The sequence below is a fragment of the Myxine glutinosa genome, chromosome 2 (genome assembly GCF_964187855.1).
Source record: "Myxine glutinosa chromosome 2, kmMyxGlut1.1, whole genome shotgun sequence".
Classification (NCBI taxonomy): domain Eukaryota; kingdom Metazoa; phylum Chordata; class Myxini; order Myxiniformes; family Myxinidae; genus Myxine; species Myxine glutinosa.
The window spans coordinates 114,320,420-114,341,908 of record NC_136262.1 but is presented as its reverse complement, the minus strand read 5'-3'; the positions used below and the strand labels follow the sequence as shown (position 1 = coordinate 114,341,908).

At 44.9% G+C, this 21,489-nt stretch overlaps 1 protein-coding gene across 1 annotated transcript in view; it reads left to right on the top strand.

Moving 5' to 3' along the window:
* LOC137421385 (alkaline phosphatase) overlaps positions 1-21,489 on the top strand; it is a gene marked incomplete in the record, with an annotated part of 133,361 nt that overhangs the window by 94,372 nt on the left and 17,500 nt on the right. Inside the window, 1 exon segment of the mRNA XM_078771449.1 lies at positions 14,369-14,438. Coding sequence (XP_078627575.1) covers positions 14,369-14,438 — 70 coding nt within the window.

Genomic DNA, 21,489 nt, shown 5'->3' with positions numbered 1-21,489 from the left:
ACTCGTGCACTTTGACATCAACAGTGGCAAGAGCTACCTGTAGGTCCCGTGATGACATTCTGGGGTTCTTAGAGACTTCTTTCAGCATCTTGCGGTCTGCTCTCGGGCTGAACTTGTTGGGGCGGCCTGGCCTGAACAAGTTGGCAGTTGTTTGGAATCTTCTCCACTTGTAGATGATCTTCCGGACAGTCGAATGATTCATTTCAAATTGTTTGGAGATCTTTTTAAATCCCTTCCCAGACTGGTCGGCATCTATACACAAAGAATTAAGTTAAGCACCCCCCCCGTTTTTTTACAACCTCGCACATTACAAGTTTGTTGTCGTCAAAACAGTGTAATATACCCATGATATTGCTATATTTTCTGGAGAAGTGATATTATGGTCACATAAAAACATAACAATCATGCCGTTTTCAATATTTTATTCTGAATAATTTAAGGTGAAATTTTTTGGGAATTTTAGGCATATTTTCACCTCAATTTAAGTATGGAGCTATAGGTCCATCACGGACAGTGTGGATGACGTTTATGTTTTCTAACGTACAGTCATTGTTCTGAGAAGACCTCTAGCGATCTTTGCGTCAATAACGTGTGTAGGACCCACGTGATCGGATCACTGACTCAACCAATCACTTTTTTTCACTTTGATCACTCAATTTCATCAATGGATAATTGCTAATGTCATACCAATCATTATTTGATCTCACATACCTTGGAATATATGCCAATGTATACATATACACAAAGAATATATATTAGGGGGTGCTTACCTTAATTCGTTGTGTAGGGGTGCTTAACTTAATTCTTTGTGTATATAACCTTCTTTCTGAAGGCCTCAGAGAGCTCTTTTGATCTTGGCATGGTGACGCCGCACACTTCAACAACAAAGAGCAAACCAAACTAAATGTCTGAGGTTTAAATAAGACAGGTTCCTCCAAGATCCTCTCTAACGATGTTCTAATCATTTGCACCTGAGCTAGTGCACCTGATTCTAATTTTAGGTATTTGAAGTAGTGATAAATGTTGGGGTGTACTTACTTTTTCCACATGCGAAATTTGCATTTATGTTTATTTAAATTATACAATGGACTACAAAATGTAAATGTTTCATGTTATTTGTTATATTATATCACCTTCATATGTGTGTTGTACCGTCCACCAAACAGTGATGACTCCATCTACATCTCGCTGTCTGATAATATGGACCAACTTCTATCTACTCATCCCAACTCTCTCTTCCTCATATGTGGTGATTTCAACTGTCATCATGCCAGTTGGCTGGGTGTGGGTACCTCTCTCACCAGCCATGGCTCCTCAGCAAAGACTTCTGCGACTCACTGGGACTGACACAATCTGACAATTTCCCGACCCGGATCTCAGTCAACGGAGCATCTTCTCTTCTGGACTTGGTTATGACTAACTTCCCTGAAAATGTCTGCTGCTCTTCTTCTGCTCCAATCGGATCATCTGATCATGTCCTTGTTAAAGTGGACATCTCTCTGACCATCCTCAGGGAGCCTGCTCAGCGTCGACGAGTCTGGCATTTCACTCAGGCCAACTGGCACGGTCTTCAAGCAGCCATCAATCATCTGGACTGGTCTCCCATCTCTACCACCTCTGACATCAACTCATCCTGGGAATTCTTCCAAAGTAAATTGCTCTCTCTCATGCACAGATTTATCCCATCTTGTCTTCAGTTGTCATACCCTTCCTTCCGTCCATGGTACACGGAATCTTGTGGTGAGGCTGTTGCCCAGAAACAACTTGCCTTCGTCTCCTGGAAAGCAAATCCAACGGAAGGAAATCTCATTTCCTTTCACAAAGCCCGAAACAAGTGTGTGTCCACCCTCAGGAGAGCCAGGAAACAATATCTCTCCGTTCTCAAGACCGAACTCTCTTATCTGTCTCCCTCTTCCAAATCCTGGTGGCGTCTGGTCAAATCCGTTTCTGGTGTTTGTTCCCCCTCCATCCCCTCCCTTACCTCAAACGGCTACACAGCTGACTCCGCACGTGAAAAAGCTGAATGCCTCAACTCTGTGTTTGCCTCTAAATCTTGTGTCCCAAACCCATCCCTCTCTGTACCCACCATACCCAGTCGTACCCAGCTGCTCCTGGACTCCGTGTCCTTTCCTCCTGACAAGGTGGAAAAGTTTCTGTCAACCCTCGACTCTGATTCTGCAACTGGACCCGACGGCATCAGCCCACGGGTCCTAAAATCCTGCTCTGCCGCTCTATCTCACCCTCTCTCTGTTCTCTTCACCCTCTCTTTTGCTCAAGGTCAACTGCCATCTGCTTGGAAATCAGCCAACATCACCGCTTTGCACAAAAAAGGTGCAAAAACAGATCCTAGCAACTACAGACCAATCAGCCTTCTCCCAATTATCAGCAAAGTCATGGAATCCATCATTGCTTCGGATATTAAATCTTTCCTCTTCTCCAATGGCTTGATCTCTGATCATCAATTTGGTTTCAGACCAGGTCACTCTACTCTGGACATGCTGCTTCTGCTGTCTCAACAATGGATGGAGGTCCTCAATGCCAAACAGGAAATTAGAGCTGTCTCCCTCGACATATCACATGCCTTCGATACGGTCTGGCACCCCGCTCTGCTCACCAAACCCTCCTCCTGTGGTATCCATGGAAATCTCTACGCATGGCTGGCGGACTTCCTCTCTAGTTGTCGTCAACGTGTGGCCCTGAATGGGTTTCTCTCATCTCCTCTTCCTGTTCAGGCTGGAGTTCCCCAAGGCAGTGTTCTGGGCCCTGTGCTTTTTCTGGTCTTCATCAATGATCTCTCTGACTCTCTTGAAAATCCTCTCTATCTCTTTGCTGATGACTCCACTCTCTGCCGCTCCATTCCTCTTCCCTCAGATCAGCAGTCTACAGCCTCCTCACTCTCTGAAGACTTGGACAAAATCACAGACTGGTCAAACAAGTGGAACATGTCTTTCAATCCTGACAAATCTCACACTCTTACTATGTCTCTCCGAAAAGATCGACTGGACAACCCTCCCATCTACTTTCTCAACAATCCTCTCCAAGAAGTTCTGTCGCTCAAGCTTTTGGGTCTCACTATCTGCCATGATCTTTCTTGGGAAAACCACATTTCCAGGCTGGCCTCCAAAGCCAGTCGCCGACTGGGCATCCTCCGTCGTGCGAAGTCCTTCCTCTGCACACCTGAGCTCCTCCCCACATACAAAGCTTTCATCCGCAGCTCAATGGAATACTGTTCTCCCCTATGGGCTCCTGCCTCACATGGGCTCCTGCTCCTGCCTCACACCTAGCTCAGCTTCACGCTGTTGAAACCAAAGCTTTCAGAATTATTGGAATCTCCCGCGATGAAGCTATCTCTGAGGGCCTTTCACTCACTCACCGCAGGCAGGTAGGTGGTCTTTCTGTCTTCTACCGACTCCTCTCCGGCCTTGCACCCCCAGCTCTCTCTGTGCTCTGTCCCCCAAATATTCCTACAGGTCGCACAAGATCTGCCAGCAACCCTCTGATGGTCAAACTGCCGAAATCTCGGCTCTCTGCTCACCTTCACTCTTTCATTCCTCTTTTCTCCCGCCTCTGGAACAAACTCCCTCACTCTCTTCAATCCCACTCCTCCCTCCAGGTCTTTAAAACAGCTGTTCACCACCATCTCTTATCTTCCCCCATCCAAAACCTTGATCTTTTCTACCCCCGCTAATTCACCCCAGATCCACCTTGTTTGAAATTCCAACTTTCCCTGGAAGTCCTGGCAGTGTCCATATGTTTTATACCTCTCCCACCCCACCCTTCCCATGCCCCCCCCCCCCCAAAGCCCTTGCCCTCTCTCAGATCTCTCGATGTCTCCATGTCTCTCGGTCCCTGCTCTCAAATGTTGTGTTTGTGTCCTTCCCCCTCTCTCCCCATCTTGTCTACCGCTCCCGATGTTATATGTTTTATGTGTCGGTTTGTCTTTCTGTGTGATTAATGTTCGCTCTTTCACGAGCCTCGATCTTGTATACAAAAAAACAAAAAAACAAAAAAAAACCTTTATCTATCAATATTGTTGAAATGAAGATAAAATAGCTGTATGTTGAAATATGTTGAAAAAGTCAAAACTTGACATGGGGTGTACTTACTTTTTCACGTGACTGTATATATAAATAATAGGCTAATGCCATTTGTTTGTCTGTTCCACCCAGGAACACCAAAATGCTCCTTGGAGAGAAAAATTCTTAACTAAAAGTGACTTTATATGAATCCAAACCTACAGGAAACTAATTTTTTGGGGAATCAGACAAAAAATTGAGCCTGGGCAGTGTGTAGGCAAACAGGGTGGGTGTTGCAAGGCTGGTCTGCCTCGATCCTCCAGATTTTATTTTTCTTTGCTGTTAAGAACCATTGAATGTACACGTGTTGAGGTTTACTGAAGAACAAAATAAACTTAATGAATGATGTGATAAATGTTGTAATATGGTATCATTTTAAACTGGAACAAGGCTTTGTAGATAGCCTGTACTTTGTTCAGGAGCCTAAAACAATTTGCATATTATAATCCATGGTGAGTTTACCCAATCTAATGTTTTGAATAAATCAATAAGCAGTTAAACTCATTTTCTTCTCTTCTTTTGTTAAAGTGACAGGTGCATAAAACACCTCAAGTCATTCCTAATTGAACGAACCCTCCCATTTATAGCTCTTTCAACAAGTTAAAGAATAAAAGGCCTCATTTTTTCGCAGTGTTTTTAACCACGGGCTTCTGCTCGTGTGACATAATATGATACATGGATGAGCTGGGTATTGTGGGCCATAATAATGATCTGGGATTTGTGGGCCATAATAGTGATATGGGTTTTGTGGGCCATAATAGCAGTGGGCCATAATAGTGATTTGGGTTTTGTGGGCCATAATCGTGATCTGGGTTTTGTGGGCCATAATAGTGATCTGGGATTTGTGGGCCATAATAGTGATATGGGTTTTGTGGGCCATAATAGCAGTGGGCCATAATAGTGATTTGGGTTTTGTGGGCCATAATAGTGACCTGGGATTTGTGGGCCATAATAGTGACCTGGGTTTTGTGGGCCATAATAGTGATCTGGGTTTTGTGGGCCATAATAGCAGTGCGCCATGATAGTGATCTGGGTTTTGTGGGCCATAATAGTGATCTGGGATTTGTGGGCCATAATAGTGATCTGGGTTTTGTGGGCCATAATAGCAGTGGGCCATAATCGTGATCTGGGTTGTGTGGGCCATACTAGTGATCTGGGATTTGTGGGCCATAATAGTGATCTGGGATTTGTGGGCCATAATAGTGATCTGGGTTTTGTGGGCCATGATAGTAGTGGGCCATAATAGTGATCTGGGTTTTGTGGGCCATAATAGTGATCTGGGTTTTGTGGGCCATAATAGTGATCTGGGATTTGTGGGCCATAATAGTGATCTGTGTTGCGTGGGCCATAATAGTGATCTGTGTTGTGTGGGCCATAATAGTGATCTGGGTTTTGTGGGCAATAATAGTGATCTGAGTTTTGTGGGCCATATTATTGATTTGGGATTTGCGGGCCACAACAGTGATAAGGGTTTTGTGGGCCATAATAGTGATATGGGTTTTGTGGACCAAAATAGTGATCTGGTATTTGTGGGCCATAATAGTGATCTGAGTTTTGTGGGCCATAATAGCAGTGGGCCATAATCGTGATCTGGGTTGTGTGGGCCATAATAGTGATCTGTGTTGTGTGGGCCATAATCGTGATCTGGGTTGTGTGGGCCATAATCGTGATCTGGGTTGTGTGGGCCATAATAGTGATCTGGGATTTGTGGGCCATAATAATGATCTGGGATTTGTGGGCCATAATAGTGACCTGGGATTTGTGGGCCATAATAGTGATCTGGGTTTTGTGGGCCATAATAACAGTGGGCCATAATAGTGATCTGGGTTTTGTGGGCCATAATAGCAGTGGGCCATAATAGTGACCTGGGTTTTGTGGGCCATAATGATCTGGGTTTTGTGGGCCATAATAGCAGTGGGCCATAATAGTGATCTGGGTTTTGTGGGCCGTAATAGTGATCTGGGTTTTGTGGGCCATAACAGTGATCTGGGTTTTGTGGGCCATAATAGTGATCTGGGTTTTGTGGGCCATAATCGTGATCTGGGATTTGTGGGCCATAATAGTGATCTGCGTTTTGTGGGCCATAATAGCAGTGGGCCATAAAAGTGATCTGGGATTTGTGGGCCATAATAATGATCTGGGATTTGTGGGCCATAATAGTGACCTGGGATTTGTGGGCCATAATAGTGATCTGGGTTTTGTGGGCCATAATAACAGTGGGCCATAATAGTGATCTGGGTTTTGTGGGCCATAATAGCAGTGGGCCATAATAGTGACCTGGGTTTTGTGGGCCATAATGATCTGGGTTTTGTGGGCCATAATAGCAGTGGGCCATAATAGTGATCTGGGTTTTGTGGGCCGTAATAGTGATCTGGGTTTTGTGGGCCATAACAGTGATCTGGGTTTTGTGGGCCATAATAGTGATCTGGGTTTTGTGGGCCATAATCGTGATCTGGGATTTGTGGGCCATAATAGTGATCTGCGTTTTGTGGGCCATAATAGCAGTGGGCCATAAAAGTGATCTGGGTTTTGTGGGCCATAATAGTGATCTGGGTTTTGTGGGTCATAATAGTGATCTGTGTTGTGTGGGCCATAATAGCAGGGGGGCATAATAGTGATCTGGGTTTTGTGGGCCATAATAATGATCTGGGATTTTGGGCCACACTAGTGATTTGGGATTTGCGGGCATAATAGTGTAATGGGTTTTGTGGGCCATAATAGTGATGTGGGTTTTGTGGGGCATAATAGCAGTGGGCCATAATAGTGATCTGGGTTTTGTGGGCCATAATAGTGATCTGGGTTTTGTGGGCCATAATAGCAGTGGGCCATAATAGTGACCTGGGTTTTGTGGGCCATAATGATCTGGGTTTTGTGGGCCATAATAGCAGTGGGCCATAATAGTGATCTGGGTTTTGTGGGCCGTAATAGTGATCTGGGTTTTGTGGGCCATAACAGTGATCTGGGTTTTGTGGGCCATAATAGTGATCTGGGTTTTGTGGGCCATAATCGTGATCTGGGATTTGTGGGCCATAATAGTGATCTGCGTTTTGTGGGCCATAATAGCAGTGGGCCATAAAAGTGATCTGGGATTTGTGGGCCATAATAATGATCTGGGATTTGTGGGCCATAATAGTGACCTGGGATTTGTGGGCCATAATAGTGATCTGGGTTTTGTGGGCCATAATAACAGTGGGCCATAATAGTGATCTGGGTTTTGTGGGCCATAATAGCAGTGGGCCATAATAGTGACCTGGGTTTTGTGGGCCATAATGATCTGGGTTTTGTGGGCCATAATAGCAGTGGGCCATAATAGTGATCTGGGTTTTGTGGGCCGTAATAGTGATCTGGGTTTTGTGGGCCATAACAGTGATCTGGGTTTTGTGGGCCATAATAGTGATCTGGGTTTTGTGGGCCATAATCGTGATCTGGGATTTGTGGGCCATAATAGTGATCTGCGTTTTGTGGGCCATAATAGCAGTGGGCCATAAAAGTGATCTGGGTTTTGTGGGCCATAATAGTGATCTGGGTTTTGTGGGTCATAATAGTGATCTGTGTTGTGTGGGCCATAATAGCAGGGGGGCATAATAGTGATCTGGGTTTTGTGGGCCATAATAATGATCTGGGATTTTGGGCCACACTAGTGATTTGGGATTTGCGGGCATAATAGTGTAATGGGTTTTGTGGGCCATAATAGTGATGTGGGTTTTGTGGGGCATAATAGCAGTGGGCCATAATAGTGATCTGGGTTTTGTGGGCCATAATAGTGATCTGGGTTTTGTGGGCCATAATAGTGATCTGGGTTTTGTGGGCCATAAAAGTGATCTGGGTTTTGTGGGCCATAATAGTGATCTGGTATTTGTGGGCCATAACAGTGATCTGAGTTTTGTGGGCCATAATAGCAGTGGGCCATAATAGTGATCTGGTATTTGTGGACCATAATAGTGATCTGGGTTTTGTGGGCCATATTAGTGATCTGGGTTTTGTGGGCCATAATAGTGATCTGGTATTTGTGGGCCATAACAGTGATCTGAGTTTTGTGGGCCATAATAGCAGTGGGCCATAATCGTGATCTGGGTTGTGTGGGCCATAATAGTGATCTGGGTTTTGTGGGCCATATTAGTGATCTGTGTTGTGTGGGCCATAATAGAGATCTGGGTTTTGTGGGCCATAATAGTGATCTTTGTTGTGTGGGCCATAATAGCAGTGGGCCATAGTAGTGATGTGTTGTGTGGACCATAATAGCAGTGGACCATAATAGAGATCTGGGTTGTGTGGGCCATAATAGCAGTGGGCGATAATAGTGATCTGGGATTTGTGGGCCATAGTAGTGATCTGTGTTGTGTGGGACATAATAGCAGTGGGCCATAATAGAGATCTGGGTTTTGTGGGCCATAATAGTGATCTGGGTTTTGTGGGCCATAATAGTGATCTGGGTTTTGTGGGCCATAATAGTGATCTGGGTTTTGTGGGCCATAATAGTGATCTGGGTTTTGTGGGCCATAATAGTGATCTGGGTTTTGTGGGCCATAATAGTGATCTGGGTTTTGTGGGCCATAATAGTGATCTGGGTTTTGTGGGCCATAATAGTGATCTGGGTTTTGTGGGCCATAATAGTGATCTGGGTTTTGTGGGCCATAATAGTGATCTGGGTTTTGTGGGCCATAATAGTGATCTGTGTTTTGTGGGCAATAATAGTGATCTGGGTTTTGTGGGCCATAATAGTGATCTGGGTTTTGTGGGCCATAATAGTGATCTGGGTTTTGTGGGCCATAATAATAGGGAGTTCAGGCAACGATGGTATTTTATTCAGAATGAACATGCGAGGTGTGACAATGCGCTCTCTGCATGCCGTTCTAATTTTGTGAGCAAAATATGTTAAGAGGTTAAATATCATTACACAACACTGATTTATGTATTCATTCTTCACCTGAGATGTACTTTTTCACAATTGCACAATAATTGCTCAAAAAACAGTAGAATGAATGGTAGGTCTCCGTTGCTAAGTAAAGGGCAGCCCCTCCCAACCAATTCTTAACCTTTTCTTTGTTTCCGGTCATTACTCCGTAACACTCACTTTTCAGACTTGGGAACATTTGATAATTGCTTTAGATACACATTTTGAAGACATTTAACACAGTTACAAGTATTTCCAAAGTGGAGACTATGTAATTCAATATATAAGTGAGAAATCAGGCTTTGGCCCACTGTCTAAAATACTCAATCCCTCAATTACTTATGAATGTAGAACCGGAGTCCGGGACTCGGACTCATAGACAAGTAAAAATTTGAGAATTTTCGAATAGTGTAGGCATTTTGTGTTAAAAGTGATTAAACAAGTTTTTTAGGATAATTCGAGGGTGCTGAATTCAAAAATGCTGTTTAACCGGTTCAATTTTGGAGTCTTAACCTTCAAATTGTAAAAAACAAAATGCCCGCCATTTTCAGCATATTTTTTGCCATAACTTGGATTTTAAGCAACATAGAAGGCTCAAAATAGTGGCAATACCCATGTTTGTGATACTGAGGATTCCAAATTTACTGTTGCCTAAGTTGTAACTAGTTTGGTTTCGCCGCCATGTTGAATTCCAAGATGGCCGCCATATTTTTGGTAATTTCTGGGGTGTATTTTTTTATGTACACCACTTTCACTGGTCAAATGCGCTTTTAATTTCTTTAGAACAAAAAAAATGATATTAAATCATTTCTAAAGTGCATTTAAAAAAGGGGTAAAGTTCCAAAATGGCTGCCTTTTAGTAATTATACTTTATAAATACCGTATAGCTCAATATTGGCATTCTCAAATGTTTACCTGTCTATCTTAGTCTGTTCTGTTTCTGCATTCTAGTTGTCTGTTGTATGCACATGCACATCCTCCTGTGCATGTTAGCCCAGCTTTTCTGCAGCTGCAACGGCCATTTATACATCCTTTGGTACATCCGCATGTTACTATCTCGCGACATGCCTTAGGAATTGGAGATAGCGTCATCAACTTCGGCACCAAGTTCCCATCGATGTATGTCCATCCCATGTCTGTTACTTGGGGGAGTACTGGAGTAGCGATGGTTGCGCGCTTCCAAATAAAAGCCTGGTAATGTGCGCGCCTTATGTGTAGTCTCACTGCATCTGATGTTGGTGGCAGAGTCTCCTGTGGACAACCCTTAGAGAAGAGTATTACACGTGCCTTGTCGCATCTGTCCACATCATCGGGTACCTTGTAAAGACGGCATATGAACTTTTCTGCATCGTTGATTACTTCTTCAGTGATATCTTCTGTGCCTAGATCTGTCAACAATTGGCTGTGTGTTTGAAACACCTTCCAGGCTGTCTTTTTGCCGTGGCCAGCAAGCTGTGACACACTGTCACAACCAGTAATTGCATGGAATGGCAGCAACGCTTCCACTTGGCAAGGTGGCAGTTTCTGGTGGAGTTTGTGGATGGGAATGTATTTTGGCTTCTTAAGAGTTCCTGCCTTCATCCACAGCTGAGTGCATGGCATCTTATCAAAATGAGCAGCTAACAAGACCAGCACGTCAGTGTCACGCACTAAAACCACCACTGTTTCAGCATTTGTGTCGACGCAATGAAGAACAAGTCGTGTGTCCGCCTCCTCATGGTTGGCCTGTAGGGATGATGTGTCCATCTCTGGATCTGAAGATTTCACGTCTGTGATCTGTGCAAATCCTCCAGCCACTACAAGTGTTGTGGGTGCAATAGACACCGCATTTGTCATGAGCTGCTGAGAAAGAAACTCTGCTAGATTTGCCTTATTCTCTCCAAGTGAGAGAAAGTTGGTCCATTTGTCTGGTAGAGGAACGTTTTGGTTTTCTATTACCCGACGTATTGGTCGAGAGGCCCGGTTACGTTTCATTCTGGTTCCAGTCTTGATGGAATCCTGCTGGTATCGGTGTGTTTGATCGGTGTGTAATCCGATGTGTTTTGGAGTCAAGTGCTTGTCACCACTAGCTGTGTAAATCAAATCTTGTGCAATACTGAGGATGCGGCATCGTCTTACTGACTCCTCTTTGCTTTCATCATAATCCTCATCAATATCTTGCTCTAGTAGACGCTGGCCGCCCAGCATCATGTTAAGGAACATATACAAGCTATCGGGTACGCATTCTATTGCTGCCTGCTCACTGACGTCCACTCCTTCATGTGCTGGTTGTGAAAGAATATCACCTCTTAGTTTCAGAGCAACATGTACCATAGAGAGCAATTCATCTTCTTCCTGTGGTTTATAGGTGGGGATTGTGACTATGGTGTCGTCATCCTCTTCGCGTGTTATCTTTGAAATGGGTATGTGGGCAAACTTCAGTGGAACAAAGACACTGCGTCGTTCACTTGCTTCGTTATCACGAAGTACAAGTATCTCATAGAATTCACCAATCTTATCTGCCAATTTATCCGTGAAGGTGCTCATTCTGCTGGTAAATGACACTGGAATATCTACGTTGGATTCTTCAGCAATTGTACAATACCGGTTCCACACTTCTTTTAGCTCTAATACATGACCGTGCTCAGCAGAATACTTGAGCTCATCGCAAAGCCACAGCATTGCAATATCAGCATGTCGAGAATCCTGTTTAGTTTGGGTTGTCTTTCTGATGAACTGCACATAGTAGGAGAGATGGTACTTTCCTTCCGCGGCAATTAGGTCACTAACACCAGCAACACGCACTCGCATTTTTTTTTCAAATTCAGAAGCTTCCAATATTTCAGTGCTCTTCTTGAAGGTGGTGACTGAAGTCAACCTCTGCTTGGCCTTGTCCTCTTGGCAGAACATGCAGAATTCCCAATTAATGGGCGGTGAGCTACTACGACGATATGAGGAAGGTTGGGTTTCTGTTATTGATGCTGATGAACTAGAGGACGGGCTACTCTCTGCCAATGAGTCCGCCTTGAGTTTATCTAGTTTCGTTTTGTTTGTATACATAGCATAGCATGATTTATGCCAAACTAGTTGTTTTTTAGAGTCGTGTTTCAGGGCTTCTGAGAGTCTGTCAACTGCATCCTTGTACTTGACATGTCGTAACTTTTGTCGCTCGTGGGTAACATTTGATAATGTTTTGAGGCCTTTTTCTGTGGCAGCAAACAGTTTATCGTTTGTCTTTATATCTTGGCATATTATGCACAGGTTGAGCAAAACTGGGACTGGTCTTTTAAGGCTAAGTAATGCATCCATGGTGAGGGAGTTATCGCACTACCTGTAATGAAAAAGAAAACAAATTACAATTAACGTTTTAAATTACTCATTTATTATTTTCAGAAAATAATCATATCCATATTCGTCTACCACGATATCCAAAACCAACACCTCAGCCATCGACTCACTTATCATGTTCATTTCTGAACCACTTCTCACCTCAAACTTCACAATTTGACATCCATGGGTGGCATCAAAGTAAGGGGGTGAAGTATGGGCGTCAAAGGATTTTAGCAAGACTGGGCACCTACGCAAAGGTGCCTCAGTGGTGCTTGGCTTCGTTAATGCGGTGTTAACATGTAGTTTATTCCCGTGACCGAGTCACATATCAGTAATGCCCGCAAGAGGGCGTTAATAGTGTTTACAATCACAGGTAAACAATACATGTATAATCAATATACATGTCAATAACCCAGATAACATACTGGCGGAGAGCTCTTCCATGAAAGGTGGCTATGAATCACGCGATCGAATGGCCTCCACGGTTACCGGACCTGACCCCATGTGACCTTTTCCTCTGGGGTCACATGAAGGCGAAGGTGTATGTAACTCAACCACAAGACCACAATTCCTTCATTGTCTCATTTTACTCGCTTTTCAAAATAGTCCAAAGCACACTTTGCAAAAGACTCCAGGCGTACTATATTTCAATTTGTTTCTTTGTATTTAAATCCAACATTGTGGCCATCTTGATGATCAATATGGCGGCCATCTTGGAATTCAACATGGCGGCGAAACCAAACTAGTTACAACTTAGGTAACAGTAAATTTGGAATCCTCAGTATCACAAACATGGGTATTGCCACTATTTTGAGCCTTCTATGTTGCTTAAAATTAATTATTGTTATATTAAATTAAATTATATTATAATTATAATATTATATTATATAATATATTATATTATATTATATTATAATTATATAATATATAATAAAAAATTAAATTATAATAAAAAATAATTAAAATGTTAAAATGTCATCCTTCCGAGGTCGGCAAATTGAGTACCAGTTCACTGGTAATTCCCTGCTTGTCGTTAAAGGCGGCAAAAAGGGTTGGCGTCAGGAAGGGCATCCGGCCGTAAAACATTGCTTCAAAAAGGGGACCGAAAAACAACAACAACCACAGTTCCCGAAAAAGGCCAACCCCCGCTTGCGGGGAAAAATGGCCTCTAAAGGTGGTTTTAAAATTTTTTTATGTTGCTTAAAATTCAAGTTATGGCAAAAAAAATGCTGAAAATGGCGGGCATTTTGTTTTTTTACAATTTGAAGGTGAAGACTCCAAAATTGAACCGGTTAAACAGCATTTTTGAATTCAGCACCCTCGAATTATCCTAAAACACTTGTTTAACCACTTTTAACACGAAATGCTTCCAACATTTTATATAAGCACAAATTCTCAAATTTTTACTTGTATATCAGAGCTATTCTCGAATCCTATGTTTGCTGGGAACATAAAAGCTTATTATAGGATTAATAACAGAAACCTTGCGATTCAATCCTCAATGAAAGACTTGGTCGAGCTCATTTTATCGATAATCAAATTTACCAATAAAACATTTTCACTTGCCTTGAAACGATTTCCGAAGTTTTAGGTTTTCTTTTAGAGGTTTCAATGGCTTATGCTAAAACGAGTCAAACTAACGTATTTAAACATTATACAAATTTACCACTTCGCACCTTGTCGCTTACAGGGGAAATCGGTGGTTACTTTGTGTATCTTGTCCAGAAAATATTCAGATACATGATCAGAAGGCCTTCGTGTACTCGGATCCGATTTAGTTGCCGCCATTGTTTTGTCACTCAAGATGGCGGACAACCTCATTGTCATGGCAACTACGCAATTACATATGGTTCATTAAATTAGACTCATTAGAGTATTAGACCATGAGGCACAGGCAAACATTCTCATCGGTTGCTCTTTGATGTCTTCCTTGTTGTGTTAGGGTTACAGTTATGGTTGTTGTGTTGCAAATTCCTCTGAAGGTGTAGAGTGGAGCTGACGTGGGATCCCAAATAGTTGGTTTATAAAATAAAAAGATGATTTACGCTTATTTTTGTTAATTCCACTTGTTTTATTGTCGTTTTTGCAGAATGCTTCGTATGTTTGGAATCGAGCAGCGCTGGAGGATATCGATGCAAAAACAACGGACTTCCTGCTTGGTACCTGACAGGCCGCCATTTTGGGAGGGAAGGAGAGTGTGAGCATTGTATCTCTGGGGATCTACAGGGTGGCCCACCAAATGTTCACACATTTACAATTACTATTTAAAAGTTTTAATGTGTGCAAAACAGCAATACATTGATCAAATGCATTGAATATTTCCATTTCCGGTTACCTGGTCGCTGTCACTTCTTCTCCAAAAGATCTGCTTCCAAGAGGCCAAGTACTCGTTCCGGATTCGTTTGTGCTGTCATATATTTTATGTTCTCCGTTTGTGTCGATTTTTCTTCATACTGAGTGCTCACCACTGCATATTTTTTTTCGTTGTCATTATCCTATTTTCGTGCTATATTATACACCTTACACCTCCCAACATATTGCCCAACCCCCCTGCTTCCTTTCCCCCCTACTCCATTTTTACTGTCTTTACTCCCTGCTCATTCTGCTTACCCAGTGTCCCAGCCCCTCTCTTCTCCTCTTGTACCGGCCCCTGCCTTTATCCCCGGCCCTCGACTCCCCTCTTGTCCCCCTCTCCTCTTCCCCCACATCCCAGCCCATACCCCCCATGTCCTGGCCCCACTCTCTCCCCACCATGCCCCGATCCCTCTCTTCTCCCCCTGCGTCCCGGCCCCTCTCTTGTCACCCCGGGTCTTGTCCCCCGCTTCCCAGCCCCTCTCTTGTCCCTCCGCATCCCGGACCCTCTCTTCTCCCACCCCCATGTCCCGATCGATCCCTCTCTATTTCCCTTGTGTCCCACCCCTCTCTTCTTCCCCTGCGTCCCGGCCTCCTCTCTTCTCCCTCCAGTCCTGGTGCCCCTCTCTCCCTGCCAGAGGTCCAGCTCCTTTCTTCTCCCCCACATCCTGGTCCAACTCCACCCCCAAGCATTTCAGCCCATCTCCACCCCCCCCCCCCCCAAGCATTTTGGCCCCTCTCATCTCCCCAAGCATTTTGCCCCTCTCATCTCCCCAAGCATTCTGCCCCTCTCATCTCCCCAAGCATCCTGCCCCTCTCATCTCCCCAAGCATCCTGCCCCTCTCATCTCCCCAAGCATCCTGCCCCTCTCATCTCCCCAAGCATCCTGCCCCTCTCATCTCCCCAAGCATCCTGCCCCTCTCTTCTCCACAAGCATGCTGCCCCTCTCTTCTCCACAAGCATCCTGCCCTCTCTGCGTTCCACAAGTAACCCACCCCCTATTCGATTCCCCAGCTTCCCACCCCCACCATGGCAACCCCAAGTCTCATTCCACATCCTCCCGGCTCCCCGCTCCCTCATCCCTCCTCCCTACTAACAGCACCACATTCCCCATCCACAACTATACGGACCTCATACATCTGATGTCTGCTCTCCAATTTGACAGACCTCCAATCCAAGCTGCCAAGCCTAACATCTGCCTAACAGAATCCTTACTCCCACAGGATGTCCTCGATTCCTCGGTGTCTCTCCCTGGGTATTGTCTAATTTTCCGGTTCGACAGGCCTGAACCCCATTCAGGTGGCGGAGTTGCAGTTTATGTCAGGAACTCCATTTCCCACTGTCTGTGTACTATCCTTCCCCATGAGTACCTTTGGCTGCACATTCCCCTCAGCAACCACCTGCTGTTTGTCTGTATGCTGTACTGTCCTCCAAACTGAGACGACTCCAATTACATGCTCCTGCGACAATATTGACCATCTTGTATTCTTGTAATCAATCATCCCAACTCTCTTCCTCATTGTCTTCCGGCAAGAAAGCGTCCTTCGAGCTCTCCACGTCATCAAAGTTAAGTATTTTCCCATTTGTGTCTTTGTCAAATTTCCATTGCTTATTTTACTGTGTATGTGTTACTGTGTGTTTCTAGTTAGTCTTGGTTTGTAATTCGTGCAAACTTGTGTGTAATTAGTCGATTTTTGTTCGCACCATGTGCACGGCCTGGTCCCTCGAGGCTTCCCACCCCCCCCCCCCCCCGTCGGTATTTTGTAAACTTAAGTTCTTTCCTTTTCTGCATTGCTTTTTTCTTTGATTTTGTTTTCTCCCCCTACCTCCCCCAAACATCTTAACCTTTGCCGAACGTTTAAAAAAAAAAAAAAAAAAATTTAAAAATATTATTTCCTTCTCTTCTCGCCCATGACCATGTGCATGTTGTCTTGCCCCACCCCCTTTATCTCCTTTTTCTTCTACCTCTCCTGCCATTACTCACCTTTCCAATTCTATTTTCCACCACACTCATTCAACCCCCTCTCCTTCTTCCTCAGATCCACGTCCTCACTTCAGGGATTTTTCCCAGATTGTTTTTCATGGTTTTGATTAAATATTATTTAAATATGTTTAAACTTTCCCCTGCAGTGTTTTATTCAAAAATAAAAAATACTTACGCTTATCTTCGCTTATCTTAATATTTACGCGAGTTGCATATTACAACACGCTGTTTTTCTTCCGACTTAAAAGGATTTTTTCAATTTCCTCATCAAATCATTCCATTTCAAAAAAGAATTTTATCTCTGACAGTTCTTGCTTTACACATTCTCTAAAGTCACCTTCATTCCACCCCTCCTCGATCGTTTTCAAACGGATCTCTGACTTGAAAATCACAATAAACCCAGTTTGTAATAAATGTTCGTTGTCATTAATCATCCACTTTCTAAACTCTCCCCTCACCCCTACCTTTCAATTCCCCCCACTCACCCCTCCCCTCCTAAACTCCCCCTCACCACTCCCCTTCAAAACTCCCCCCCCACCCCTCCCCTTCAAAACTCCCCCACACCCCTCCCTTTCTAATCTCCCCCTTATCATCTTTATCCAATTCTCCCCTCTCCCCCATCCTCCTCAAAGCTGCCTCCTCCCCACTTCCTCACCCTTCCATCTCATACCTCCACCTCCTCCAACCTTCGACTTTGCTCTGCCCCACTCAAACAACGCCTCACTGTGCCTCATCCCATCACTATCAAACCTTTCGTCCTCATCCTTCCCTTTCTCCTAGCTCTTTTGCAATCTCTGACACACAATCAACAGCTCTCCCTACCTCCCCCTCTCACCCATCTTACCCTACCCGTCACCTCCCCTGTCCTGCACCCGATGTTCTCCCTCCCTCTTCCTTAACGGTATGGACCTCAAACCTGATTGATCTCTCCATACAGGTTGCTTCTGACAAACCAGACGTAATCTGCTTAACAGATACTTTCCTCCTTCAAGATGTCTCTGATTCCTTAATATCTCTTCCTGGTTCCTCCCTCCTCCAGTATGATAGACTTGAGCCTCGTCCTGGTGGTTGGGTTGCTATCTTTATCAAAAACTCTCTTCCTCACTCTCCTTGCACTGCCCTCTCTCCACCCCACCCCGAGGAGTGCCTCTGGCAATGGCTTCCCCTCCGCTCCCACCTTTTGTTCATGTGTGTTAGGGTTAGAGTTGTTAGGAATTCTTCCAAAGAAAATTGCTCTCGCTCATGCAAAGATTTATCCCATCTCATCTTCAGTTGTCATATCCTTTCTCCCATCCATGGTACACTGAATCATGGAAGGCTAATCCAATTGAAGGCAATCTCATTTCCTTTCACAAAGCTCGGAACAAGTGTGTGTCTACCCTCAGGAGAGCCAGGAAACAACATCTCTCTACTCTCAAGACTGAACTCTCAAACCTGTCTCCCTCCTCCAAATCCTGGTGGCGTCTGGTCAAATCTGTTTCCGGTGTTTGTTCCCCTTCCATCCCCTCCCCTACCTCAAACTGCTACACAGCTGACTCTGCATGTGAAAAAGCTGAATGCCTCAACTCTGTATTTGCCTCAAAATCTTGTGCCCCAAACCCATCTCTCTCTCTACCCACCTTACCCAGTCAAACCCAGCTGCTCCTGGACTCTGTGTCATTCTCCCCTGACAAGGTGGATAAGTTTCTGACAAACCCCGACTCTGATTCTGCAACTGGACCAGACGGCATCAGCCCACGGGTCCTAAAATCCTGTTCTTCCGCTCTATCTCACCCTCTCTCTGTTCTCTTCATGCTCTCTTTTGCTCAAGGTCATCTGCCATCTGCTTGGAAATCAGCCAACATCACTGCTTTACAGAAGAAAGGTGCAAAAACAGATCCTTGCAAGTACACACCAATCATCCTGCTCCCAATAATCAGCAAGGTCATGGAATCCATCATCGCTTCTGACATCAAATCCTTCCTCTTCTCCAATGGCCTGATCTCTGATCTTCAATTTGGATTCAGACCAGGTCAACCTGCTCTGGACATGCTGCTTCTGCTGTCTCAACAATGGATGGAGGTCCTCAATGCCAAACAGGAAACCAGAGCCGTCTCCCTTGACATATCTTGTGCCTTCGATACGGTCTGTCACCCTGCCCTGCTCACCAAAACTCTCCTCCTATGGTATCCACGGTAACCTCCACGCATGGCTTGCCGACTTCCTCTCGGGTCGCAGTCAACGTGTGGCCCTGAATGGATTTCTCTCATCTCCCCTTCCTGTTCAGGCTGGAGTTCCCCAAGACAGTGTTCTGGGCCCTGTGCTTTTCTGGTCTTCATTAATGATCTCTCTGGCTCTCTGGAAAATGTTCTGTATCTCTTTGCTGATGACTCCACTCTCTGCCGCGCCATACCTCATCCCTCATATCGGCAGTCTGCAGCCTCCTCACTCTCTGCAGACCGGACAAAATCAGACTGGTCAAACAAGTGGAATATGTCTAACAATCCTGACAAATCTCACACTCTCACTATGTCTCTCCGAAAAGACCATCTGGACAACCCTCCCATCTACTTTTTTTTTGTATACAAGATCGAGGCTCGTGAAAGAGCTAACATTAATCACAAAAAAATAAACGGACCCATGAGACATAAAATAAGGGGAGCGGTAGACAAGATGGGGAGAGAGGGGGAAGCACACAAGCACAACATTTGAGTGCAGGGACATCGGGAGATCTGTGGGAGGGAGAGGGCTTTGAGGGAGGAGGCATGGGAATGAGGGGGGTGGGGAGAGGTAAAAACCACATGAACACTGCTAGGACTTCCAGGAAAGAAGTTGGTATTTCAAAAAAGTGGATCTGGGGTGAATTAATAGGGGTAAAAAAGGTCAAGGTTTTGGATGGGGGGGGAGATAAGAGATGGTGGTAAACAGCTGTTTTAAAGACCTGGAGGGAGGAGTGGGATTGAAGAGAGTGAGGGAGGTTCCAGAGGCGGGAGTAAATAGGAATGAAAGAGTGAAGGTGAGCAGAGAGTCTTGATTTTGGCAGTTTTACCAGAAGGGGGTTGCTGGCAGATCTTGTGTGACCTGTGCAGGAATATTTGGGGGACAGAGCAGATAGAGCTGGGGGAGCTGGGCCGGAAAGGAGTCGGTAGCAGACAGAAAGACCGCCTACCTGCCTGCGGTGAGTGAGTGAAAGGCCCTCGCAATCAGCATCATCGTGGGAGATTCCAATGATTCTGAAAGCTTTGGTTCTGCTCACCAAACTCTCCTCCTGTGGTATCCATGGAAATCCTGTGGTATCCGACTTCCTCTCTGGTCGCAGTCAACGTGTGGCCCTGAATGGATTTCTCTCATCTCCCCTTCCTGTTCAGGCTGGAGTTCCCCAAGGCAGTGTTCTGGGCCCTGTGCTTTTTCTGGTCTTCATCAATGATCTCTCTGACTCTCTTGAAAATCCTATCTCTTTGCTGATGACTCTACTCTCTGTCGCTCCATTCCTCATCCCTCAGATCGGCAGTCTGCAGCCTCCTCACTCTCTGCAGACCTGGAAAAAATCACAGACTGGGCAAACAAGTGGAACGTGTCTTTCAATCCTGACAAATCTCACACTCTTACGATGTCTCTCCGAAAAGACCGACTGGACAACCCTCCCATCCACTTTCTGAATAATCCTCTCCAAGAAGTTCTGTCACTCAAGCTTTTGGGTCTCACTATCTGCCATGATCTTTCCTGGGAAAACCACATTTCAAATCTGGCCTCCAAAGCCAGTCGCCGACTGGGCATCCACCGTCGTGCAAAGTCCTTTCTTGGCACACCTGAGCTTCTCACCACATACAAGGCTTTCATCCACAGCTCAATGGAATACTGCTCTCCCCTCTGGGCTCGTGCTCCTGCCTCACACCTAGCTCGTCTTCACGCTGTTGAAACCAAAGCGTCAGAATCATTGGAATCTCCCGCGATGAAGCTAACTTCAAGGGCCTTTCACTCACTCACCGCAGGCAGGTTGGTGGTCTTTCCGTCTTCTACCGACTCCTCTCTGGCCTTGCCCCCTCCAGCTCTCTCTGGGCTCTGTCCCCCAAATATTCCTGCAGGTCGCACAAGATCTGACTGCAACCCTCTTATGGTTAAACTGCCAAAATCAAGACTCTCTGCTCACCTTCACTCCTTCATTCCTTTTTTCTCCCACCTCTGGAACAAACTCGCTCACTCTCTTCAATCCCACTCCACCCTCCAGGTCTTTAAAACAGCTGTTCACCACCATCTGTTATCTTCCCCCATCCAAAACCTTGATCTTTTCTACCCCCGCTAATTTAACCCCAAATCCACTTTTTTGAAATACCAACTTCTGTCCTGGAAGTCCTTGGTGTCCTTGTGTGTTATACTTCTCCCACCCCCCGCCCCCCTTCCCACGCCTCCTCCCCCCAAGCCCTCTCCCTCCCACACATCTCCCTGCTCTCAAATGTTATGTTTGTGTGCTTCCCCTTCTCTCCCCATCTTGTCTTCCGCTCCCTCTTTTTATATATTTTGTTTGTCTGGTTGATTTGTTTGTGAAATAAATGTTAGCTCTTTCACGAGCCTCGATTCAGTATACAAAAAAAAACAAAAAAAAAAACGTTGTTGAGGATTTTTTCCACAGCAGTGTCATATGTCGGAACATGGATTTGCGCTAAAGATAAGATATTTCTTTTACTTACCATAATTTTTGTACTTACAATAACGATAAGATTTTAATCTTTAAAATGTTCACTAATAGTACCATTAATATTTAAGATATTGTTACTGATCGCGGTTTAGATGTTATGATGGGCCGAGCGGATGGTCCAACCGCGACCGTTACAGGATCCCCGACTCACCCGATTCACCCAGAACTTTGGCCGTATCGCACCGCAGCTGCCCAATCT